The following is a 20,559-nucleotide window of genomic DNA, read 5'->3' as shown; positions in this document are numbered from 1 at the left end:
ATACAATGCAAAGAAGAAGGTACGGTTTGGGCCTTATTGTGCCCTAAAAATTTAATATTTTCAAAAAGTTATGGAATTAGTTTAAATGTGTGCTGAGTATATGAATGTGATGAAAGAATACGGCATGAAGGTGGGCCATTTTGTTATATGACGTCATTAATTTGGTACATTTCTAAGTTTTTAACAGAAAAAGCCTCAAAATGACTCATTTCAGGGTTATTTTCCTTAAGGAAATAGTGTCCATAGCCGTCGCCCACTGCAAACTTTGGATATGTTGTGTAAAATCCTTAGAGAAATCGTATTTCTGAAAATTGTTGTGGGCGATGCATGTGCTCTTTTTTATCTAAAAGAAAATTCCACTGAAAAATAATGTCTTCTGCAACTTTTAAAGAAAATATTGGAAAATGCACAAATTTATGACGTCCCAGTTAGCCTTTAGGCAGTTATATGAGAAAAAAATAGAGTTTGTATGTTCTTAACTTCTTACTGCATGGAATTTCAACTGGTGATGGGAATTGGTAAGAATTTCTTAATCGATGAACGGGCTACTGTAACTAACTAATTATCAATTATAATCGGACATTTACAAAATCTGTCAATTAAATTTATTAAATGGTAAGAATGGGTGAATAACTACATGTATTTTCTGTGTTGTCCAGCTGAAGTTAGAATAATCTAACTGTGTCTCGGGACAAGCCCTAGTCCTTAGGACAATATCATTTCAACGATAGAACCTTCTATCTAGTCCGGCTGGTTCTTCGTTCATTTTGTAGAATCCAGAGTACGTCCATACCCGGGAATGAGCGTTGTTACTCGGGTATGAATACAAGGTCTGTTCGTCTGCACATTACGATACACAAATAAGTAAATAGATAAGTCGCGGCTGGAATATTCGGCTTAAAAACTATTACGCTTGTAAAATATAATAAATAACCCGATTAATCAGAATAAAAATTTTGTAATCGAGCACTTAGATTATGCCAGCAATCGACTGATTTTCGATTATAATCGATGATTGGAACACCACTAATATCAACCACTCAGAAAGCATGTGTTTTTATTTCTTACATCACTTTTATATTTTTAAAAAAATACTGGGCAAGATTCGAATTGAAACCGTACCTTGTTCTTAAGGAATTATGGAGAATGTTATACATTGTACTGGTATAACCTGGGTCGGAACAGTTAATGCTTTTTTTTTTATAAACGCTTCGCGGTTAATAAAGCGTTAACTGCCCCAATTTGGTTAGCTATTAAATTCATTCCTTATAATTGAATTTTCCATCATTCAGTGTAGAAAAAGAGATAATTTCTCCTTTAAAAAAATGATTCAAATTGCACATATTTTGAATGTAACGTCAAGCGGAATGATATGTTTTTGACGTAAGTCATTGTGACTTATGCAGCACAGGTTATTTGTTTTAAACTAAATTTTTCATCCAATCAAATGACGCGTTACAATCAAAGTTAAATTCATAAAAAATAACTACTGTAAACCAACTATCATCTGCGTCATCTTTTATTCACGATTCGTCAGAATGAAATCAATACACGACGATTAATTTTCGCGACCGATCTGCGAAGAAACAGTCTCTACAAATAAAAAGCAAAATGAATGGGTCGCGGCGATTAATATTCGCGAGCTCAAGTAGGTCGCCAAACTCGCGGATATTTCTCGCACGCGAATTCAAGTTGGTTTATAGTATTATGGACTTCAGTGAACGGTCAATATGTGGTTATAAGGATCAACGTCAGGTTATATTAACCTCAGACAGAGAAAATGAAAGCGACCTCGCAAGCTCGGTAGCTATCACTCTCTGTGTCTTCGGCAAGTATCATTTGCCATGTGTCCTTATAACCACATATCGACCTACTCTGAAGTCCATAAATATATAAAGATGTACACCAAACTCGTAAGGGTTGACAGCTCTGTTAATCAGTGAAAACAAGTGCAATTTTCGAAGAGCCAAATAATATTTGTACTCAACAGAAAATGCGGGTCAAATATAAGTAAAATAAATGCAAATAATGATTGCAAATCGGGGAAAAAATTCATACGTGAAATATAATATACAATTTTTTTTCTATTTTTTTTAATAAGAAAATAGTGATCATATATCTTTATAACCTGTTTCTCTAAAGGTGCGGTCACACGATGCGATTTTTCATTCGATTTTCCATCCTGTTTTTTCCAATTGATTTGCTTTCGACTAAAATCGTACCGTGTGACCACTCAAGTCGAAAGCACATTCTAAAAGTTGATCGGAAATCGGATGGCGTCCGATTTTCTATCGACTTTGCCGTGAGAATGGTGACGTCACAATGACATTTAACGCAACACGAAATGAATAGGTCGCTTTTGTCATCTATAATGAATGTATAAATAAAATTGACAAAATAAAAGGATGCTCAGTAAACAGCAATTATTGTGTACAAATGACTAATTATAAATTAGATAAAGCATACATATGCTGTTCTATTATTTTACCATAGATTGTGAGCAATGCCATTTATGAAATCTTAAAATCAGTTTTAATTGTGTAGAGCTCAAATTTTTAAGTACTGAATGAAGTGGTCGATTAGATTAGGTTTTCTAAAGCTGATATTTTTACTCCTACGATAGCCTCTGTTAACGCCAATACTCTTATTTCTTATAGTTTTTATATGTGGAACTACTAATGTCAACCAAAAACGAACAGAAAAAAGACTGAAAAAAGTATTTATCTGTATTAGGAATAACTATAATGCTGTCCTTTCTCCTTGAATTATCTTCCTTATATGTTTTAACTTCGATAAATTGTAGCATTGTATATGAACCTCTATCTACTGAAAATAATGTATGTATTCACAGGGACCGGTAAAATACTCTATTTGATTTAAGTAATAACTATATATACAAAAAGGAATATACATGTGATCACGTAAAATCAAGCAAAGTATGTTACTGGTTTATGTGTATTTATGTTATTAATTTTGCATGTCATATATCAATACTTTGGATTTAGTAAATAAATTGAAATTAGTGTGGGGTTTTGATGCCTATCTTACATCCTCCTAAAAAGATTAATAATTTAATTATTTAAAAAAAATAAATGATGATTTGTTTACATAACATTCGGAAAGTTTTAAAGTCTAATTAAAATAAAAAATTTTTTTAAGGAAGGTAACATTATTTACTTACCTACCAAAAGTCACCTTTGTTCCAATTTTAATTAACTTTTAAAATTATAGGAGCATCTGATGAAGATATGATTTACTGTGTACCAAGTCACGCAATACACATATACAGAGTTATCAATTTGCTCTTAATAATTCACCTACAGTAATTCTTGAAAATAAAAATGCAATATTTTAAATGTATTCATTAATATTGTTTCGTCAAATGCTGGTCAACTGACAAAGTTTAACTTTTTCGACGTAAGCGAAAGTCTAGAACAGGTTCTTTTTTAAAGTATTTTTATGCCGAATAGAAAAAAAAACACATGCGTTGTCCTGTATTAATTAGTCAGTTAAAAAAAAAAACAGGAAACGTCAGATACTTCGAACAGGACAAGTCCTTTGCATGCTGTATGTTTTCTCATCAAGTAAAATGATCACAGACATAACCTGTAGATTACATCAACACTAACGTCATAATAGGGTAAATGAAGTAATATTAAACTGAATAAATGGGGAAAAAATCATTTACATAATAATGCTTTATTAGGTTTATTAATCAGAACTACTGTAAAAGCAGAAATATTCGTTGTAGATTAAATTTCATTCATTTCGTTGTTACATTGTAACATCAAAGAAATAAAATCCCTCACGAAATTTTTATATGACTATATATTGAGTAGAGTTACTTTTGAAACAAGGAAAATTAATGCCAATGAAATCTTTTTAGATGACAAATCTACGAAATTTTATCCCCACATTAATTTGTGCTTCTACAGTACTTCAAACTGAAAAAAAAACAAGTACCTGTTCATTTCTTGTCAAAATCGTTTGTAAATCAAATGTAAAATCGCATTGTGTTGCTGACCTATCAAGCGACTCCAATCGACTTACCTGAGCAAGTCGAATGAAAATCGAATGAAAAATCGCATCGTGTGATCGCACCTTAAGATGTGCTTAATAACCATTGTTATATATTCATGTACATTGTTCAAAATATTACTATGTTCTATTGCTTCTGTTCTAACGGCACAAGCTATTTGTTTTTTTTTTTTTGTTTTTTTTTTAAGACACTAAAGGATTAGCTTAAAGACAGAAATAAATACTGGTAATTAAATTTAACAATCTCAATACTGAATTTTGATGGTCACTGCTTTAAAGCTTTAAAAGCCTAAATAATTCAAATAGAAACATTACGTAATGATATTTTTATTCAATACTATACAAGGATTCAAAGTTATTAAAAACTCATAATTCGTGTATATTTGAATGTTTTAAAATGTACAAGTGAGGTTTTTGGATCGAAGTTTCCCGGTTGCGTTGTCTTTGACGTGAACTTTCCCCAATTTCAACTTTTTCTTTAAAACCATTTGGCTAATTTCAATCCATCCCGCCACAAAGCATTCTTTGGTAAAGGAAATCAAATTTGTTTAACTGAAGGGCCACATCCTCCTTTAAGCGGAGATAATTAAGGATTTCTGCACCAAAGGCACCTTGTCCTTCGTCCAATTTACAGGCAAAAATTTCTATACTAATCAAAATGGCATAATTACTCATTGATGTTCAAGCATCCTCAGATGGTTATGACTCAAGTTTGCTCAAATCAGAGTCACTTGAATTAGGTTTAGGCGACAAGAGGGGATCAGGATTTTACAATGAACTTTTAAGGAAGAAAATCTTTTTAAATATGATAAGGCCACACAATCTAAATCCCAGGATGCTTCGACATAAATTTCAGCTTTTGTGGACCAGAGGTTTTTTTTAGCATTTTTTTCTATAAATTTCAATGTAAAACTTTGATTCAATAATGTGGCCCCATCCTACCCCCGGGGGTCATAAATTGAACAATTTTGAATTTACATTACGCCAGTATGCATCCAATTAAGTTTCAGCATTTCTTGCCCAGATTTTTACAGATTTTTTTCATATATATTTCAATGTATAAATTGGGTTCCCTATTGTTGCCCCGCCTTACCCCGGGGGTCGTGATTTGAACAATTTTAAATCTACCATACCCCAGGATGCTTCGACATAAGTTTCAGCTTTTCAGGCCCAGTGGTTCTTCAGAAGAATTTTTTTTCTATATATTTCAATGTAAAAAATGGATTCCCTATTGTGGCCCCGCCCTACCCCCGGGAGTCCTGAATTGAACAATTTAGAATGTACAGGATGCTTCTAAATAAGTTTCAGCATTTTCTTGCTCAGTGGTTCTTGAGGAGAATATTTTAAAAGATTTTTTCCTTTATATTTTAATGTAAATATTCGATTCCCTATTGTGGTTCCGTCCTACCTCCGGGGGTCATGATTTGAACAATTTAGAATCTATATTACCCAAGGATGCTTCCGCATGAGTTTCAGCTTTTTTGGCGCAGTGGTTCTTAAGAAGAAGATTTTTAAAGATTTTTTCCTATATATTTCAATGTAAAAATCGATTCTTTATTGTGACCCTCCCTACCCATGGATGTAATGAATTGAACAATATAGAATCTACACTATCCCAGGATGCTTTCATATAAGTTTCAGCATTTCTGGCGCAGTGGTTCTTAAGAAGATTTTAAAATTTAGTTTCTATATATTTCAATGTAAAACTTTGATTACCTATTGTGGCCGCGCCCTATCTACGGGGTCATGATTTGAAAAATTTAGAATCTACACTATCCTAGGATGCATCCATATAAGTTTAAGCTTTTCTGGCCCAGTGGTTCTTGAGGAGACGATTTTTTAATTACCCCACCCTGTTCTTGTCTTTTGTTGATTATCTTCCCTTGTAAGAGGCCTTCATTTTAACAATTTAAACTTCTCTTTACCCGAGGATGCCTTGTACATGTACCAGCTTTGGTTAAAATTGGCTAAGTGGTTCTTGAGAAGAACTTGAAAATGTGAAAAGTTTACAGACAGACGACGGAAAATGGGTGATCAGAAAACTCACTTGAGCTTTCAGCTCAGGTGAGCTAAAAATACGTGTATTGGTATACATACACTATCATTTTGTTTGTTTGTTTGTTTGTTTGTTGTTTAACGTCCCTCTCGAGAATTTTTCACTCATATGGAGACGCCACCACTTGCCGGGCTGCAAATTTTGTCCTATACTCGGCACTTACGGCCATTGAGCAGTGAGAGATCTTTTTCGTGCCAGCACCTACTGCGACACGGGACCTCCATTTATACAGTCTCATCCGAAGGACCGGTTCTCCACGTCCCACAGTGGGATTCGAACCCGCAACGAAAGGATGAACTCCTTACTTCGCGACTCTAGAGCAGACGCTCTAACCACTGCGCCACGCGGGCGACCTATCATTTTGTAGTTGTTAAGATGCATGTTTATATCCAGGATACTTAATATTATAGCAAAATCTGTTCGTAGGGATAAATTTTATATATATATATAAATATCTTCCTACAGAAATTATCTTTATAAAATATCAAAGAATAATGAGGAAAATGACTGTAGTTATAAATGAGGGGTTATTAAGAGAACATAAATTGGGAATTCCACTGAATTTAAACTGCGTTGCATGAAACAAATATACATCTAAGAATAACATTTTTTTCATTTCACTGTTTAAATATTCTATACAGTAAAGAAACTCATGACTCGATCTACATCTTTCAAATATGAATGGAAAATGAACAGATATTATTCATTAAAATTAATATACCTATCATAACCAAATGTTTTTGTAATTCGCAATGACATTGTCAGTAGCTTGATCATTTTATTGACCAGGTTATCCTTATTTCTTACAGTCGACCAGGACTAGGAAGTAAAACATATATTTACTTATAGTGGGTCATTTGGCAATATATATAATAAACAACAAGGTTGTAAACAAATCCGGCCCTGTTTTTTTTTCTCTAAAATATGGAATTAATACAAAAAATTAAAACGCATACTTTCTGAATCATTGAAATTCCATGTAGTAAAAACATACAAATCATTTTTCACATATGACCTCCTAAATGCTAATTGTGACCCCAGGAACTTGTGCATTTTCCCGTATTTTGAAAAAGCAACATATCCGAATACATGTATTGAAGTGAGCGACGGCTCGGGACACAGTATTCTTAAGGGAAATAACCCCTGGAATGAGTCATTTTGAAGCTTTTTCTGTTTAAAATTTTAAAATGTTTCAAATTAATGACGTCATCTTTTCAGAATGGCCCTCGTTCATACCATATTCTTTTATGATTTATCACATTCAAATACTCAACTCATATTTAATCTAATTTCATAACCTCTTGAAACCATCAAATTTTAAAGGTCCATTAAATTCCAAACCGTACCTTCTTGAATTTGATTTTTGTTTTCTTTATAAGTCCTTTCCCTTGTTATCCGATTTCTCTCTAAAGTCGTCTAACGATGACATTTACTCCTCCACTATTCAAACTTCCAGCCATAGATGACACAGAATCTTGAATGTGACGTCCACACAAAGCTTATGACCTACCACGGAATCCCATCTCAGAAAAGACAAGTCATCTTGTTTCAGACGATCCCGTCACCTCATACAGGCAGGTAACAGAAAAAAGAGACACACAGTCTCTCCACATGACCAAGGAGCAATCTGATTACTGCATCTCAGGCCTTCTTGATCATACCTCCCACCCGAGAACACATTTACATGCAGTTATCATCCAGCCCTGATTTCTAGTGCAGTGTGGTAGAGGTTCCTCCTAGAATACTTACTAAGCTACCCAACCTTCTGGAATACTTGTGGGTATCATCTAGAAGAGGTCTGCCAAGAATACCTTCCATTTCCACCAGGGGCATGCAAAAAGAGTTTTGGGGATTTTGTAAAGTTATTTTATTTTAGTTATTTTATTTTTTCATGGTGCATTACAGAGTAATGTAAGCAAATCAATAATATGAATTTTAAATCCCAAACAATTATCAAAATCTTTTCCACTGTTATACAAATAAATCAAAAACTTTTGTACTTTTAAATAAATATAACTAAGCCCTGTATCTTTGCTATAACCCTCCATCATGTAATATATCTAACATATATATCCAATATTGAGAAAAAAAGTAATACATGTCATTCATCGATTATCTAAGTTAAAAGAATTAAAGTTTAATAAAGACAGATTTGTCTTTATACAAAGCATTTTACTTGTATTAAAGTAAAGGGAGTCAGGATTGTGATTGTTTCGATAAGACACATATAATTCAAAGAGTAAATAGAGTGAAGTAGTGTCCACCATATTAAACATTTAAAATATGCAGTAAACTTATATTAAAATCATTAGTACTTGCATGATTAATAACAATAAGATTTAATAAAAATACACTTTAGTCAAGAAAAGCTAATAAATTATTCTGTAAGATGAAGACGTTTGGATGTACTAGTAAAATCAAATAACATTTTATCAAATAAGTGATGCCTGATTGTCTTCGGTATGTGAATCCACTAAATTATTATTGATTTCACAATTTTGTATTTAAAAAATCGAGCTTATCAAAATGTCACAAAGTTTATAATCCATTCTTTTCCTTTAAAGAAAACAAAAGTTAGCTTTGTTGAGAGTTTTCTTTCTTGTTCTAGTTAGCAATTCGCATACACGCAGTCGTTTTGAATGTATTCTACAACAGCATCATAACAAAGCTGGTATTCGTCCTGAAAAATAGAAAATGTATACAACATATTAATTAAATTAGCATAAAAAGTAAATATTTTGTTATCAGCATGAATATTCTGTTCTATGCAATGACGAGATTGTAGATGGTGTTAATTCGCTGCTAGCTTTCATTATGCAGAAGGACAAATAAAGATGTACATACCAAAGTTGACACAAACTCCGGTCTACGGATCTGAAGTTGACGTGTGATGGTGAAGATGTCTACTTCCTGATCCATTGAGAGTTGTTCCAGAGCGTTAAAAACCACACAGAATGCTCCACAACGTGCGGCTCCATCACTATAAAGTAATAGCATTAAAACAATATGATTAAATTTTTGCAAGAAAAAAACCTTTAAGCTCAAAAACATAGTAATAGATGCTTTTTATCATAAAGATTTTGAACTCAATGTTGAAAAGCTCTATAGGAGAGCCTGAGTCAAAAAATTTAGAAGTGGCCTATTGTTGAAAATCCTAAGCTTCACAAAAAGCTCCATACAGTTAGGAGCCATCACTGTAAAGATATTAACATCACAATATTTTTTGTACTTTTGCCGATAATCTTTTATTTCAAAGATATGAAAGTCATGAATTTGTTTGTTAGTTTTTTTTTTTTTTTTTTTTTATTTTGATTATATGTTAAATTCATATTTATTACTTTCATAGAAAAAAGCCTTAATAAATATTCTGAGCACACTGCTGAAGGTCCTGAGTACTTACTAATACAGTATGGTATTACCTTGACAAAATCAGAAGTTTTCCCTCGTGTTTGACCTTTTCTGATTTTGCTTCTTTAACTACATCCAGCAAAGCTCTTTTGTCCATTGTCTTTTTACCCTCTTTCCATGTCTTGCATTCTAGTACACTTATCTTTGTGTCACTGTAACCCTGCAGCAAACAAACTTTTTAAAATGAAAATGACACATGTAAAATATCAACAAAATTGAATAATAGGTAAGAGGCTAAGCTAGGGACCGACCTCAAAGCTAAGCTAAGTCAACCTATGTTTTTTTTCTTGACAAATGAATTTGTACATGTAGAAAAGGGAAAGTCCTTATTTGGGGTCACCATATTTCCCAGCCTTAAGTACATGTAAAGTATATCAAGGCTTAATCCCAACTTCATAAGTCCTTGACTTTTATGTGAATACTATATAATAATAATAATAAATAATATAACAATCTGAAATTCATAGTAGAAATACTTTGAGTTACTATAGTAAACACTTTGATACTATAGAAAACTAGAGTTAACTATAGTATTTTTAGGGTGCTAGTATATTAAAATTAGACCCTCAATTGTGGCCCCAACCTAGCCCTCTGAAATCGCTGAAAGAGGACGACTGCTCATCAATATGACCAAGAATGACTCTGCTTTCTTTAGAAAAAGATATTTTCCTAAACATTGTCATGTAAATCTTTGAACGCCTATTCCGACCCAATCCTACCCAAAGGAGCATCTGATCCTAAACTACTTCATTACAATGCATTAATCTGAAATTGGCTTCCAAAAATTTTTGTCCCTCCGATTTTAAATAAAAAAAAATTAAAAGATTTTTCTCCCTTATTGTAAAAGAATTCATCCCTCAAGTTTGGACTCATCCCAACCCTATAGAAAAAATATTTGTAACACAAACTAATCCATCCTAACGTTAAATGCTTCCACATAGCATGGCTAATTGTGGCGATTTAAATGTAAGAGGATTTTAAAACAGAAAAAAATTATATCGGTTTCCTGTATATCTTTTCATGAAACTACAATCCTCATTTCTTGTCCCACTCATGTTCCCACTATCAGGAAATGATTTGATTAAATTGGTTCTTTATTCAAACAAATCTTATTTATTACAGATGTAGCCCTATTCCTCTTCGACTTATTTTCAAAATATTTCCCCCCAATTATTACTGTTATAAAATTTGAATCTTAGTTGTGACCCGTGCTTTCCACAGGCTAGGGAATTAAAACAAACTTTAGTCAACAATATCTTAGAATTATTCTATATCAATATGTCTGACTGTAATTTTTTGAAGATAGATTCTCATAAAGTCAATTCTATATGTACCCCAGTAATTCTTTGACTCTATTATTGCCCCCTTACTCAAAAGTCATAGTTTGAACAAATTGATATACGCTTTATAAAGCTTTCATTGACATTTTTTCCTTTGGGACCAATGGTTCGAAATGATCCTCGACATACATGTAACTGCTCTTTCGTAATTATTTTCCATTTAAAGACAATTAAGCCCTGCATTTGAACACTCCCGTATTTCCGTTACTTCGTGGGAAATGCAGTTTAGCTTTTTCCAGAAACTCTTGAAAAGACATGAACAATTTTAAAAGTTTACAGACAATATACAATTTTAGGTTAGAAAAGCTCTCCTGATGAGTTAAAACGGATGTGTGTATGAACTTTTCAAATATACATTACCTGTGGCTGAAGGGCGATGCTTCTGGTAGACAAATTTGCTGAATTTGTTGACGACGATAGTTTTATTGTAAAGTTTCCAACAGTCTTATGATCATTTTTTGACGGTACCCAAAGAGTAGACTTAAAATATGCAATAAAAATATTTCAGAAAATTAAAATTAATGTAAAATGTGATGATTGATTTGGTATGGAACATGTTGAAACTCCAATAAATAATCATTTATTTATATTTTTCTATTAACTCATATCTGTCAAATTATTAAACACCAAACTGAACTTGAACAGAGACACTATTATCGTAGTCTTAAATAGCATCATCTCTTACAGATTTCAATTCTTTCAACGGACACAGAAAAACAACCACACCGACATCAAAATCCCTGATGAGTCTGAGGAAGTCCTCAGTGTAGTCAGGAAGTGGATATTGAGCGCTGATGAGACAGTCGTTTTCCGTGAAAGACTGGAAGAAAAATTAATTTTATATGTATAAATTATTATTAGAAGTATCAGTGATCAATCTCTTAAGCCAAGACTGGATAAGTGCCAAACGACGGGTATCATCAGGCACAGATTGAAACTGTCCACAAGCAGAAGCAGAGATTACTTGTTCATGTTTGACGTTTACAATGAAAATGTGAAGAAAAGGAACTGTGATCATTATCATAATCAATGTTGAATAAATTAAAAAAAAAAAAATATTATAATGTTTTTCTGTTGTACACATTTTATCACTTATATGAACATCACACACGTATAAATATATAATGTTAAATATAATACTATAGCACTAAATACACATTTATAATTGCGTAGTGTTAAGTCTGTTATAATTTTTCAATTGAGCATTACCTTGTACTTTTCATGTTCAACTGCATTTAAGATATATATCTCATCAACATCTTTTAGCTTTCTGGTTACTAATAAGGAAATGATTTAAAGTTTCTAAGATTAATACGCATAATACGATTTGTGAAGAAAAAAGGAACCTGAAGAAGAACAGCATTATAGTAGGTGTTTCTTCCCTTTGAATATGACAAGCGACACAGATATTCGTCAACTGGAAAAATAGAGTGTGAAATGAGATTTAAATTGATCTTTGTAATTTAAAAAAAAACATGAAGAATAAGATGAATAAAAAAATATATTACAAAAAATAAATATTGTTTTATGTGATTGTATTGATGACAAATATTTAATTTATTCTCTGAGTAGGGTTTTGATAAGCAGGAGAAAAATTGGATAAGAAGAATTTGAGATGTACGTGGCAATACGCTTGATGAATAGTTTGCAGATTTATTGCTACGTCCAGCTTCATAATCTTTCTGTTCATATTCTTTCCGAAGAGACAGCAACTCCTACAAAGGAGAAACATCAAGCGAAAGTTTCATGAAAGAAGAAATTAAAAAAAAAAAAAAAAAAAAAAAAAAAAGCATGGCCTTTACAAACTTTGTCGACGTTTGGAGCGGTTGGAACAAATTTCTCATTTTTTTATAGCAATCCACACTTTTTTTTAAAACTATATCTTAGATAAGTGTCTACAATGATTCTGAATACGATCAGAAGTATTTTGAAATCTCAGAATATTTGGTTTTTTCTTCGTTCAATGTAAGACTACATTAACGGAGGATGCAAATTTTCGAATGAAATATAAACAAGATCAGCAAAGTATTTATTTTCTTGCAAATGCTGAACTTAATCATTATTTTATTTTATTTTTCTTTGAAATAATGAACATTAAAATTTAAAAATTAATTGGTTGTCAGTATCATAAGATCACCTGGAGTTCGGAAGACAAGGACGATTTTGTTGCTACTTCCCCACAGTTGGTATAACAAGATTGTTCTTGTTGTTGTCGTATAAAAGACTCTGTTGTTAAACAACGTGATTTTCCATTGAAGGATTCACAAAGGGCAAGGTAAACTGTTTTATATTGATCCTGAAAAAAAGATCCGGAATTAATTGATAACACACAAATTGAAAACAAAAATCAAAAATGGAGAATACCACACTCATTACAAATGAAGAGAATACTGCACCAATAATCTTATTTCATGCAATTGCTCTTCATTCATGGAATGGTTTGCATTTATTTGAAAATTTTAATTTCTGTATGGTTAGTAATGTTACAAAAAATTGTAAAGTAATGAAAAGCACGTTAACATTAATTATTATTTCTTCTGGTCGGTTGGTATTGTTGTCTTACATCACATTTATCATACATTTTTGGTAGTTATTTCCAAAGAATACACATATACACTAAATTTTTGGGAGTGTTTTGTCTGGCTATACCTTGTAAATTGTCTCTAAGAATGATATCTTAGTGTAATTAAAATTCAAGACACAGATATACATCAGATTAGGAAAGATACAAGGAAAAATAACATCATGGTATTTGAGTACTGTGCAAAATTCATTATGACCTTTGGTATTCCATTGCACAAACCATTCCTGTTGAATAACTAAGTTTGCCCTCCACGCAGTAAATTTATCACACAGATTTGTTTCCTTTTCTCATCTTTTTAAATCTGTATAATTCACATATTGAGATAAAAGTTTATCCAATGTCATTATAAGGAAATTATGTGAAGGGTTTTCTTTTATAATACATAAGTACCTTATTCTCAAGGATATCATTTGCTACAAATTTGTCCTTATCAAAAACAAAAAAATTACATAATTCGTACAATACACAAAAGCATGTTTGTTGTTGGACAAAATTAAACTATTGGGAAAGAATTAAACAAAAATATGTTTGTTTTCTTAAATTGAGGAAAGATTTTTTAAGGAAATATTCACTCAGGGAAATTTCTTTAGATTGGACTATCAAATTTATTTTGAAAGACTTGACAAACATCTCCATGCAGTCAATTTAACACAGAAAGTATTATGTCCATAAAATAGCCTATTTGTTAGCTTAAGGGTGTTGAATTATTTAAGGAAAAAATTTAAAAAAATGTAACCATTGGGATTTTTGATTTGTCATAGTGGTCATTTTCTTTTCAATTCTAGAGATGTTAAATTGTCATTGCAATTAGTTAGTTAGAGCTCTTCTAGAAAAACAAATAGACATATGCTTATTAATTATATCAATGTGGCAACACTGTTTTTATTCCTTTTTTCCTTTGTAAACTTATTGGGGGGATTATTTGTCTGCAGTGTCTTATGGCTTGTTTGTGGGCAGAGATATATCGTGAGAATCATCCACCATGGTTGCATTAGGTTTGAAATTAATTTGCTGTTTCTTAATTTCATCGAACATTATGATGAAATGTATATTGAGACCGCTAGATACGTTTACTTCTGTGTAAATTGGCTACGAATCTTAGAAGGATAAATAAATGTGATCAGGAAAGTGCTTTCAAATGACTAAATATTAAATAAAAATTAATTTCCTGGACAAAGGTTCTGATAAGCATATTTACATCGCCTTGTATCATGTTCATTCTGTCTTTTCTCATGGTCCTGACGTACATCGGTACATTAACTTTACCATTTCTCTCCCCTTCCCGATAGAGGGCGTCTAATGCAATGTATGTTCCGGTTCTACCAATACCAGCACTGGAAATATCAGCAAATCAAAACCAACCTCAACAACAAATTGTATTCTTTAATAAAGATATCTCAATTTGAGGTTTATATAATTGTAGTTTTCAATATTCATTTGAGTCATCGGCATGTGTATTTTAAAAAAATACATGTAAGTGTACCAAATACTGCGATTCATTTCAAAAGTAAAGTATTTCTTAGCACACCTCCAAAAAGAATGTTTACGCTAGATCAAGAACTCATAAATCTAAAAGGAGACTGCATATATTTGAACACTTTAAAACATATTTCTTTTGTTTTCAAATAATCAGAATGTATCAGAATAATCATTACTCTAACCAGATATTGAAAATGTTAATCACTAAAGACATATAAGACATATATCCTTAGCCGCCCATGCTCAATAAATCATATAACATTAGTTAGTGATACTGGTCTCTAATTTGAAACTACACAGAATTTATTCACAACTGCATTAAAAATTCTTTTTCCAAATATTAAGACAGGATTCAAATAATTTTGATTTGCTTGTGTTAAGAATGGTCATTCAACCAGAGAGAAATAGAGTAATTTTTGTAAAGAGGAAATATTTTGATACAACCTGCAGTGCACAACAGTGTATTTGCCATGGTACTGTGATGACACTCTCGTCACGTGACGGTGGAACACAACAAGACTTAGTGGATCAGGGACCCCATGATCTGGCCATCTTGTGTAGTGAAACATCAACACTTCCCTTGTTGCTTTTTCCTATAATGACATAATACAATACTTAAATACATGTAAGCTTTTTGTTAAGAGATGGAATAAAGAACATGAGTAATGTTTAATATATGGCTTGTCTAATACAAGCGAAAGAAGTAAATTTGATTTAAAGAAATTTATGTTTCTATCGTTGATATAATTCTTGGAATTTGCTTACGCAATAACATCGAGAAAGTGTTTAGAACGTGGTCATTGGACCAACGCTAAAAAATTGTTTGGTTACCCTCTCCCGACCGACTGGATAAAAATGGCCCGCTCAAAACTTTTTTTAATCTCCAGGAAGCAATATTTTTATGCATTCCGGAAAATAAATTTTGAAAATTCAGCTTGAAATTGAAATTTTCTGGAAAACATTTTCACACCTACCTACTGACCCATTTTTTTCATCTCAAGTCGAGAGAGAGGGCAAGCAAACATTATTTTTAAGTTGGCCTTAATTTTTTGTTATTTAATAAACTATGTTTTCATTTTAACTTTTAACAATCCAAACGTATTATATTTTGAACTACTGAATAGAAATCGGAGGTCCCGAGCATAGGTTGTTCATTTTTTGTAATATATATATATATATATATATATATATATATATATATATATATATATATATATATATATATATATATATATATATATATATATATATGATCTCCCATGATTTGTAGTTGGATATGATTTTTATCCAACGAGTTGTGTGTTTTTTTTATAAAAGTCATATCCAACTACAAATCATGGGATTCTTTTTATCCCATGTGTAATACTTCACAACTAATGTTTTACACTGTTTTATACAGGACTCCACTTTATTATACTTCATCACTCTAGCGCAAAAACCATTGTGACGTCACAACTGCACTTAACTGTTTAATATGAAAAAAAATTATCCAATGAGTCATATCCACGGGGTAAACATGGTAAACATGGGATATATATATATATATATATATATATATATATATATATATATATATATATATATATATATATATATATATATATATATATATATATATATATATATATATATATATATATACAAGGGTAGTTGGATATGTAATGTGCATCGTATGGTATCTCAAAAGCATTTGACTCAAATAGTGGTATGAACATTACATCCCTTCAAAATGTTCTTCTCGGTTTGAAATATATTATTTTGATCTCTGAAAACGTTTCTGAAATGCGTCACGGTACGCTGATTTAGGTAGACCTCTGAGGCACTGACTGATGGCTGAGCCAAGGGCTTTTCGGGACTTGTAACTACGCCCAGATAAGACCTTATTAGGTTTTGGAAAAAAGGAATACGTCGTACGGGGCTGGATATTATGATGGGTTTGACAAGACTGTAACCTTCTCCGACTTCATAAATTGCTTCACAAGCTCAGATGTATGGGATGGAGTTTTATTATGAAGTAGATGAACATACCTAGATCCTGACATAGGGTGTCGTTTATGATAATATTTCTTGAGCTTTTTTAGTATAACATCTCGGTAATAACGACCCGTAACATTTTTGCCCTTCGGCAGCGGAATTTGTACGTCTATACAATTACATGAGAAGAATTTGCAATAAAGATTCTTTTTTGCGCTAATGGTTCTTTTGGCAACTGTAGGCCTTCTACTGTGTTTAGTTAGCTATATTTTCTTTCCAATTTTTCTTACTGGTTCGAAATATTGAATCCATGTTTGGTCACCAGTAACAATGTTTGCAAATTGTTTTTGATTGAATTTGGGAAACATTTTGGGCAATTGCTTCTCAGTTTGTACTCGTATTCGTTTTTGGTCATCTGTCAATATAAGCAGTATCCATTTGGCAGAAATCTCTGGTGATTTCAAAATACCCTTCAAAATGAAACGTACCCGCGATAGCGATATGTCAATAGCTTTGGCAATATCGCGAATCGTTTATCTCACAGCCAGGTTAAGAATTCCCATATCTACGTCAGCCTATGCAGAGGTTCGGGAAAGCTATGATGACGTCACATTAAAACAATTCAAATGAATCTCGATGAATAAATACTATATGTACTTTTTAAAACACAATAAAATACTTTCGTTTCTCATAAATATTACAAAGATAAATTGATGTGAAACTTATCTTGCCAAAATAGCACTTTGAGTTTGTAGAATGAAAGCCAGTTTGATCTCGCTGTACTTACTGGGATGACGTCATTTCCAAGTTTGACACGCAATTTCTCTGTACTTAGGGCGTGGATCAAGCTATTATCGTAGCTTGTAAAAATGAAAATAAATACGAAACAAGCTTAATTGGACCAAATTAAATACATATTCTAAAATATATTAATTCACATTTTATTGTCAAACTAAAGTGATAATGTGTAGACCTAATATATAGCCGTAGGGAGCACATTTGTACAGTAATGTATCGGAATGAGGGGTCCAGCCTCTCGAAAATATCAAAACTTCCAAGATATCCGCTTCACTATAAATTCTGAATTTTTAAACACGTGTAGCTATTATTCCTAATACTCTGAAACGTGTTGGGAGTTGGCTGTGCATTGTTTATTTTCCGTAATGTAACATTATTCCAGTGCGTATTACATCTATTTCTGGAGTTTATAGAAAGACGGCTAAATTTTACACAATTTCGAAGCATGAGGAAGTTGCTCCCAGCACTTTTCATGTTAAGAAATTTGTCTTAAACAAAAAAGAATAAACTTAATAGCGGAAAGATACCCTTATATCGTTGAACTTTTACGATATTTGTAGTAGTAGTACACATGTTTTAATTTTAAACCTGTCACTTGACAAACAACTGATGTAAGCAATGTCGCTTTGGCCGAACTCAGCAGAGACCAGATATATAGTCCAAACACCACAATGCACATTCATCAAAACTAATGCTGTTAAAAAAAATAAAATTGTATTCATTTTCTCTGAATATATTAAGGCGTATATTTCGTGGGCGTCCTTAACATAGCTGCGCTGCCATCACTTTCAATTATTTCCCTGAATTTGAGACATTTGCCTCGCATGTTACAATCACAGTTCTGCCAGATTTCGCTGCATCTTTGACAGACTCTGTACCAGTCAGAGATTTCTTTCTCCACCTTCAAACTGTCTCATAAGATCCATATCAGACCCATAAACCCAATTCAATAAAAATCTGCATTACCAAATGACCGAGTTTTGAGCTAACTTTTATACATGTGTATAAGCTCTTATTTCTTCAATATTCTCAACCCCTTTCCCAACCATTTTTACAACAGTGGTCAAGAACTGGCTCTATTAAAATGACTATAAATTTAAAACTGCAGTGGAGCTAAAGGCTCTTGTTTTTACCGTTGGAAATGTATTAAAACAGAGTCATAAAAGAGCATCAACCGCGAAATCGTGCAAAGCGTTATCGCCCTACGATACTATCGAATACTCTCGTATCTTAGTCTTGAATGACAAGTTTTATGTGTAGAGGTATGTTAGGTCTGCTAAGTAGATGTTTTGGAAATGAATCATCATAAGCTAACCAGAAATAAATTTTTAATGATATGTATACTTTTTTTGCATATTATGGGTAGGAGTTTTTTTTTTTTTTGGGGGGGGGGGGGAATCTACAATTTTTATCTAACAAAATAACCAATAAACAATCTTTGTATTATCTAGTTAATTACGAGAGCAGCAGCAAAATTGATAACGCAGCACAGTTAAGGCTGCAGTAAGGAGGCGGGGCCTAATTTATACTTGAAATGCTTACTATAACATCACACAAAAATACAAGTTCTTCAAATTATCACAAAATGAAATGATTTGCTACTTTAAACTGTTGAATAGCTTTAAACTACATCAATACTAACTAGTGCATGCATTATTGTCGTTGGTTAAATCCCACACAGCAATATAAAAACAATTCACTGATCGCAATGCACTTGTCAATGTGACGTCATATCGTAAAATTTGACGCAGTTTTTATGCAGTGAGAGGCGGATCAAGTTATATTTATACAATGAAAAATGTATTTTGTAATTAAATAAATATGAATTGTAGATATATAAGAGGCCATTTACTTGGATGTGATGTCTATTTTATTATTTTATTCATATACTTCTCGTACATTTCCTAGACAAGCGATACTGTCTTATATTTGCATGCAGTTTCATTGAAGGGTAATAGAAGGGTTGTAATAAATCGACATATTGCAAGGGCATACCCTCAATGAATTATGACAAGCTTTTACACATAAACCCAAGAAGTATGAAGATATTTGAAAAGTGCTGCGAACCTGTTGAAATCTTGCAATTGAATTAATTATATCTATATTTAATGTATTTGACCAGCAAAATATTCAACATACGCTCTAACAAATGTAATTTTAGCAATTAGATAGTAGAATCTATATAGGTTCGCAGAACTTTTCACAAACTACAAAGAGTGTTGAAAATGATTGTATGTTAAACTTAGATTTTTAACTTGGTTATGCACTTGCAATATTAGAATTTATAGATGACCTCAATACTTCAGTTATATTTGCTAAAATCACGTGACAGCTACATCACGTGACAAGTCTAAATAAGAAATCTAATCGTCCCTAACATGTTGTTTTCATCCACATTGCTTTTGTCCGATAATAGTAAAGTCCTAAAAAGAAACGCTCATCCTTGTAAAGTATGTATTTTCTATCTAAAAAATTCGCTGATATTTCCATTTGGCACCTTAACTGTACTGCGAATTAATAAAGTATTAAGGAATAGTAACAAAGGCCACAAACCATTTGACATCAAAGGTTTTTTTTTAATAATACGTAAATACTAATTTATTGAGTGCAAGTACACGTTTTATGCAATAAAGCTTAAGTCTGAAAGTCACACTTTGATTTCAAACGATTATTATGAATATTATCCATGCTTATTTTTAGAGATCTTAAATCATTTTAGAAAGACCATTTTATGAGCCTTTAACATACCACTATGTAAGTTGCGAATTATTCATTACTTTTAAAGTGTTGCCATTACCGCTGATGACGTCACTAGTACTTCTCTTTTTATGGAAAGACTGTAGTGACATATTCTTTACTTGTATGGAAAAGAAATAATCATG

At 32.1% G+C, this 20,559-nt stretch overlaps 1 protein-coding gene across 1 annotated transcript in view; it reads right to left on the bottom strand.

Annotated features, from left to right (window-relative positions):
* Nucleotides 1-8,545: 8,545 nt before the first annotated feature.
* The window catches only part of LOC133193229 (receptor-type tyrosine-protein phosphatase alpha-like), a 34,763-nt gene continuing 22,749 nt past the window's right edge, over nt 8,546-20,559 (bottom strand). Inside the window, exons 16-25 of the mRNA XM_061329190.1 lie at nt 15,350-15,498; nt 14,625-14,760; nt 12,980-13,138; nt 12,464-12,557; nt 12,189-12,259; nt 11,528-11,662; nt 11,203-11,322; nt 9,514-9,662; nt 8,939-9,074; nt 8,546-8,774 (exon numbers count right to left, since the gene is read on the bottom strand). Of these exons, the coding sequence (XP_061185174.1) occupies nt 8,703-8,774; nt 8,939-9,074; nt 9,514-9,662; nt 11,203-11,322; nt 11,528-11,662; nt 12,189-12,259; nt 12,464-12,557; nt 12,980-13,138; nt 14,625-14,760; nt 15,350-15,498 (1,221 nt within the window). The 3' untranslated portion in view covers nt 8,546-8,702. The remainder of the gene's footprint in view (nt 8,775-8,938; nt 9,075-9,513; nt 9,663-11,202; nt 11,323-11,527; nt 11,663-12,188; nt 12,260-12,463; nt 12,558-12,979; nt 13,139-14,624; nt 14,761-15,349; nt 15,499-20,559) is intronic.

This window comes from Saccostrea echinata, unplaced genomic scaffold (assembly GCF_033153115.1).
Source record: "Saccostrea echinata isolate AGI-Se365-2 ecotype Australia unplaced genomic scaffold, CSIRO_AGI_Sech_v1 ptg000027l, whole genome shotgun sequence".
Classification (NCBI taxonomy): Eukaryota; Metazoa; Mollusca; class Bivalvia; order Ostreida; family Ostreidae; genus Saccostrea; species Saccostrea echinata.
This window is presented reverse-complemented; position numbering and strand designations above follow the sequence as displayed.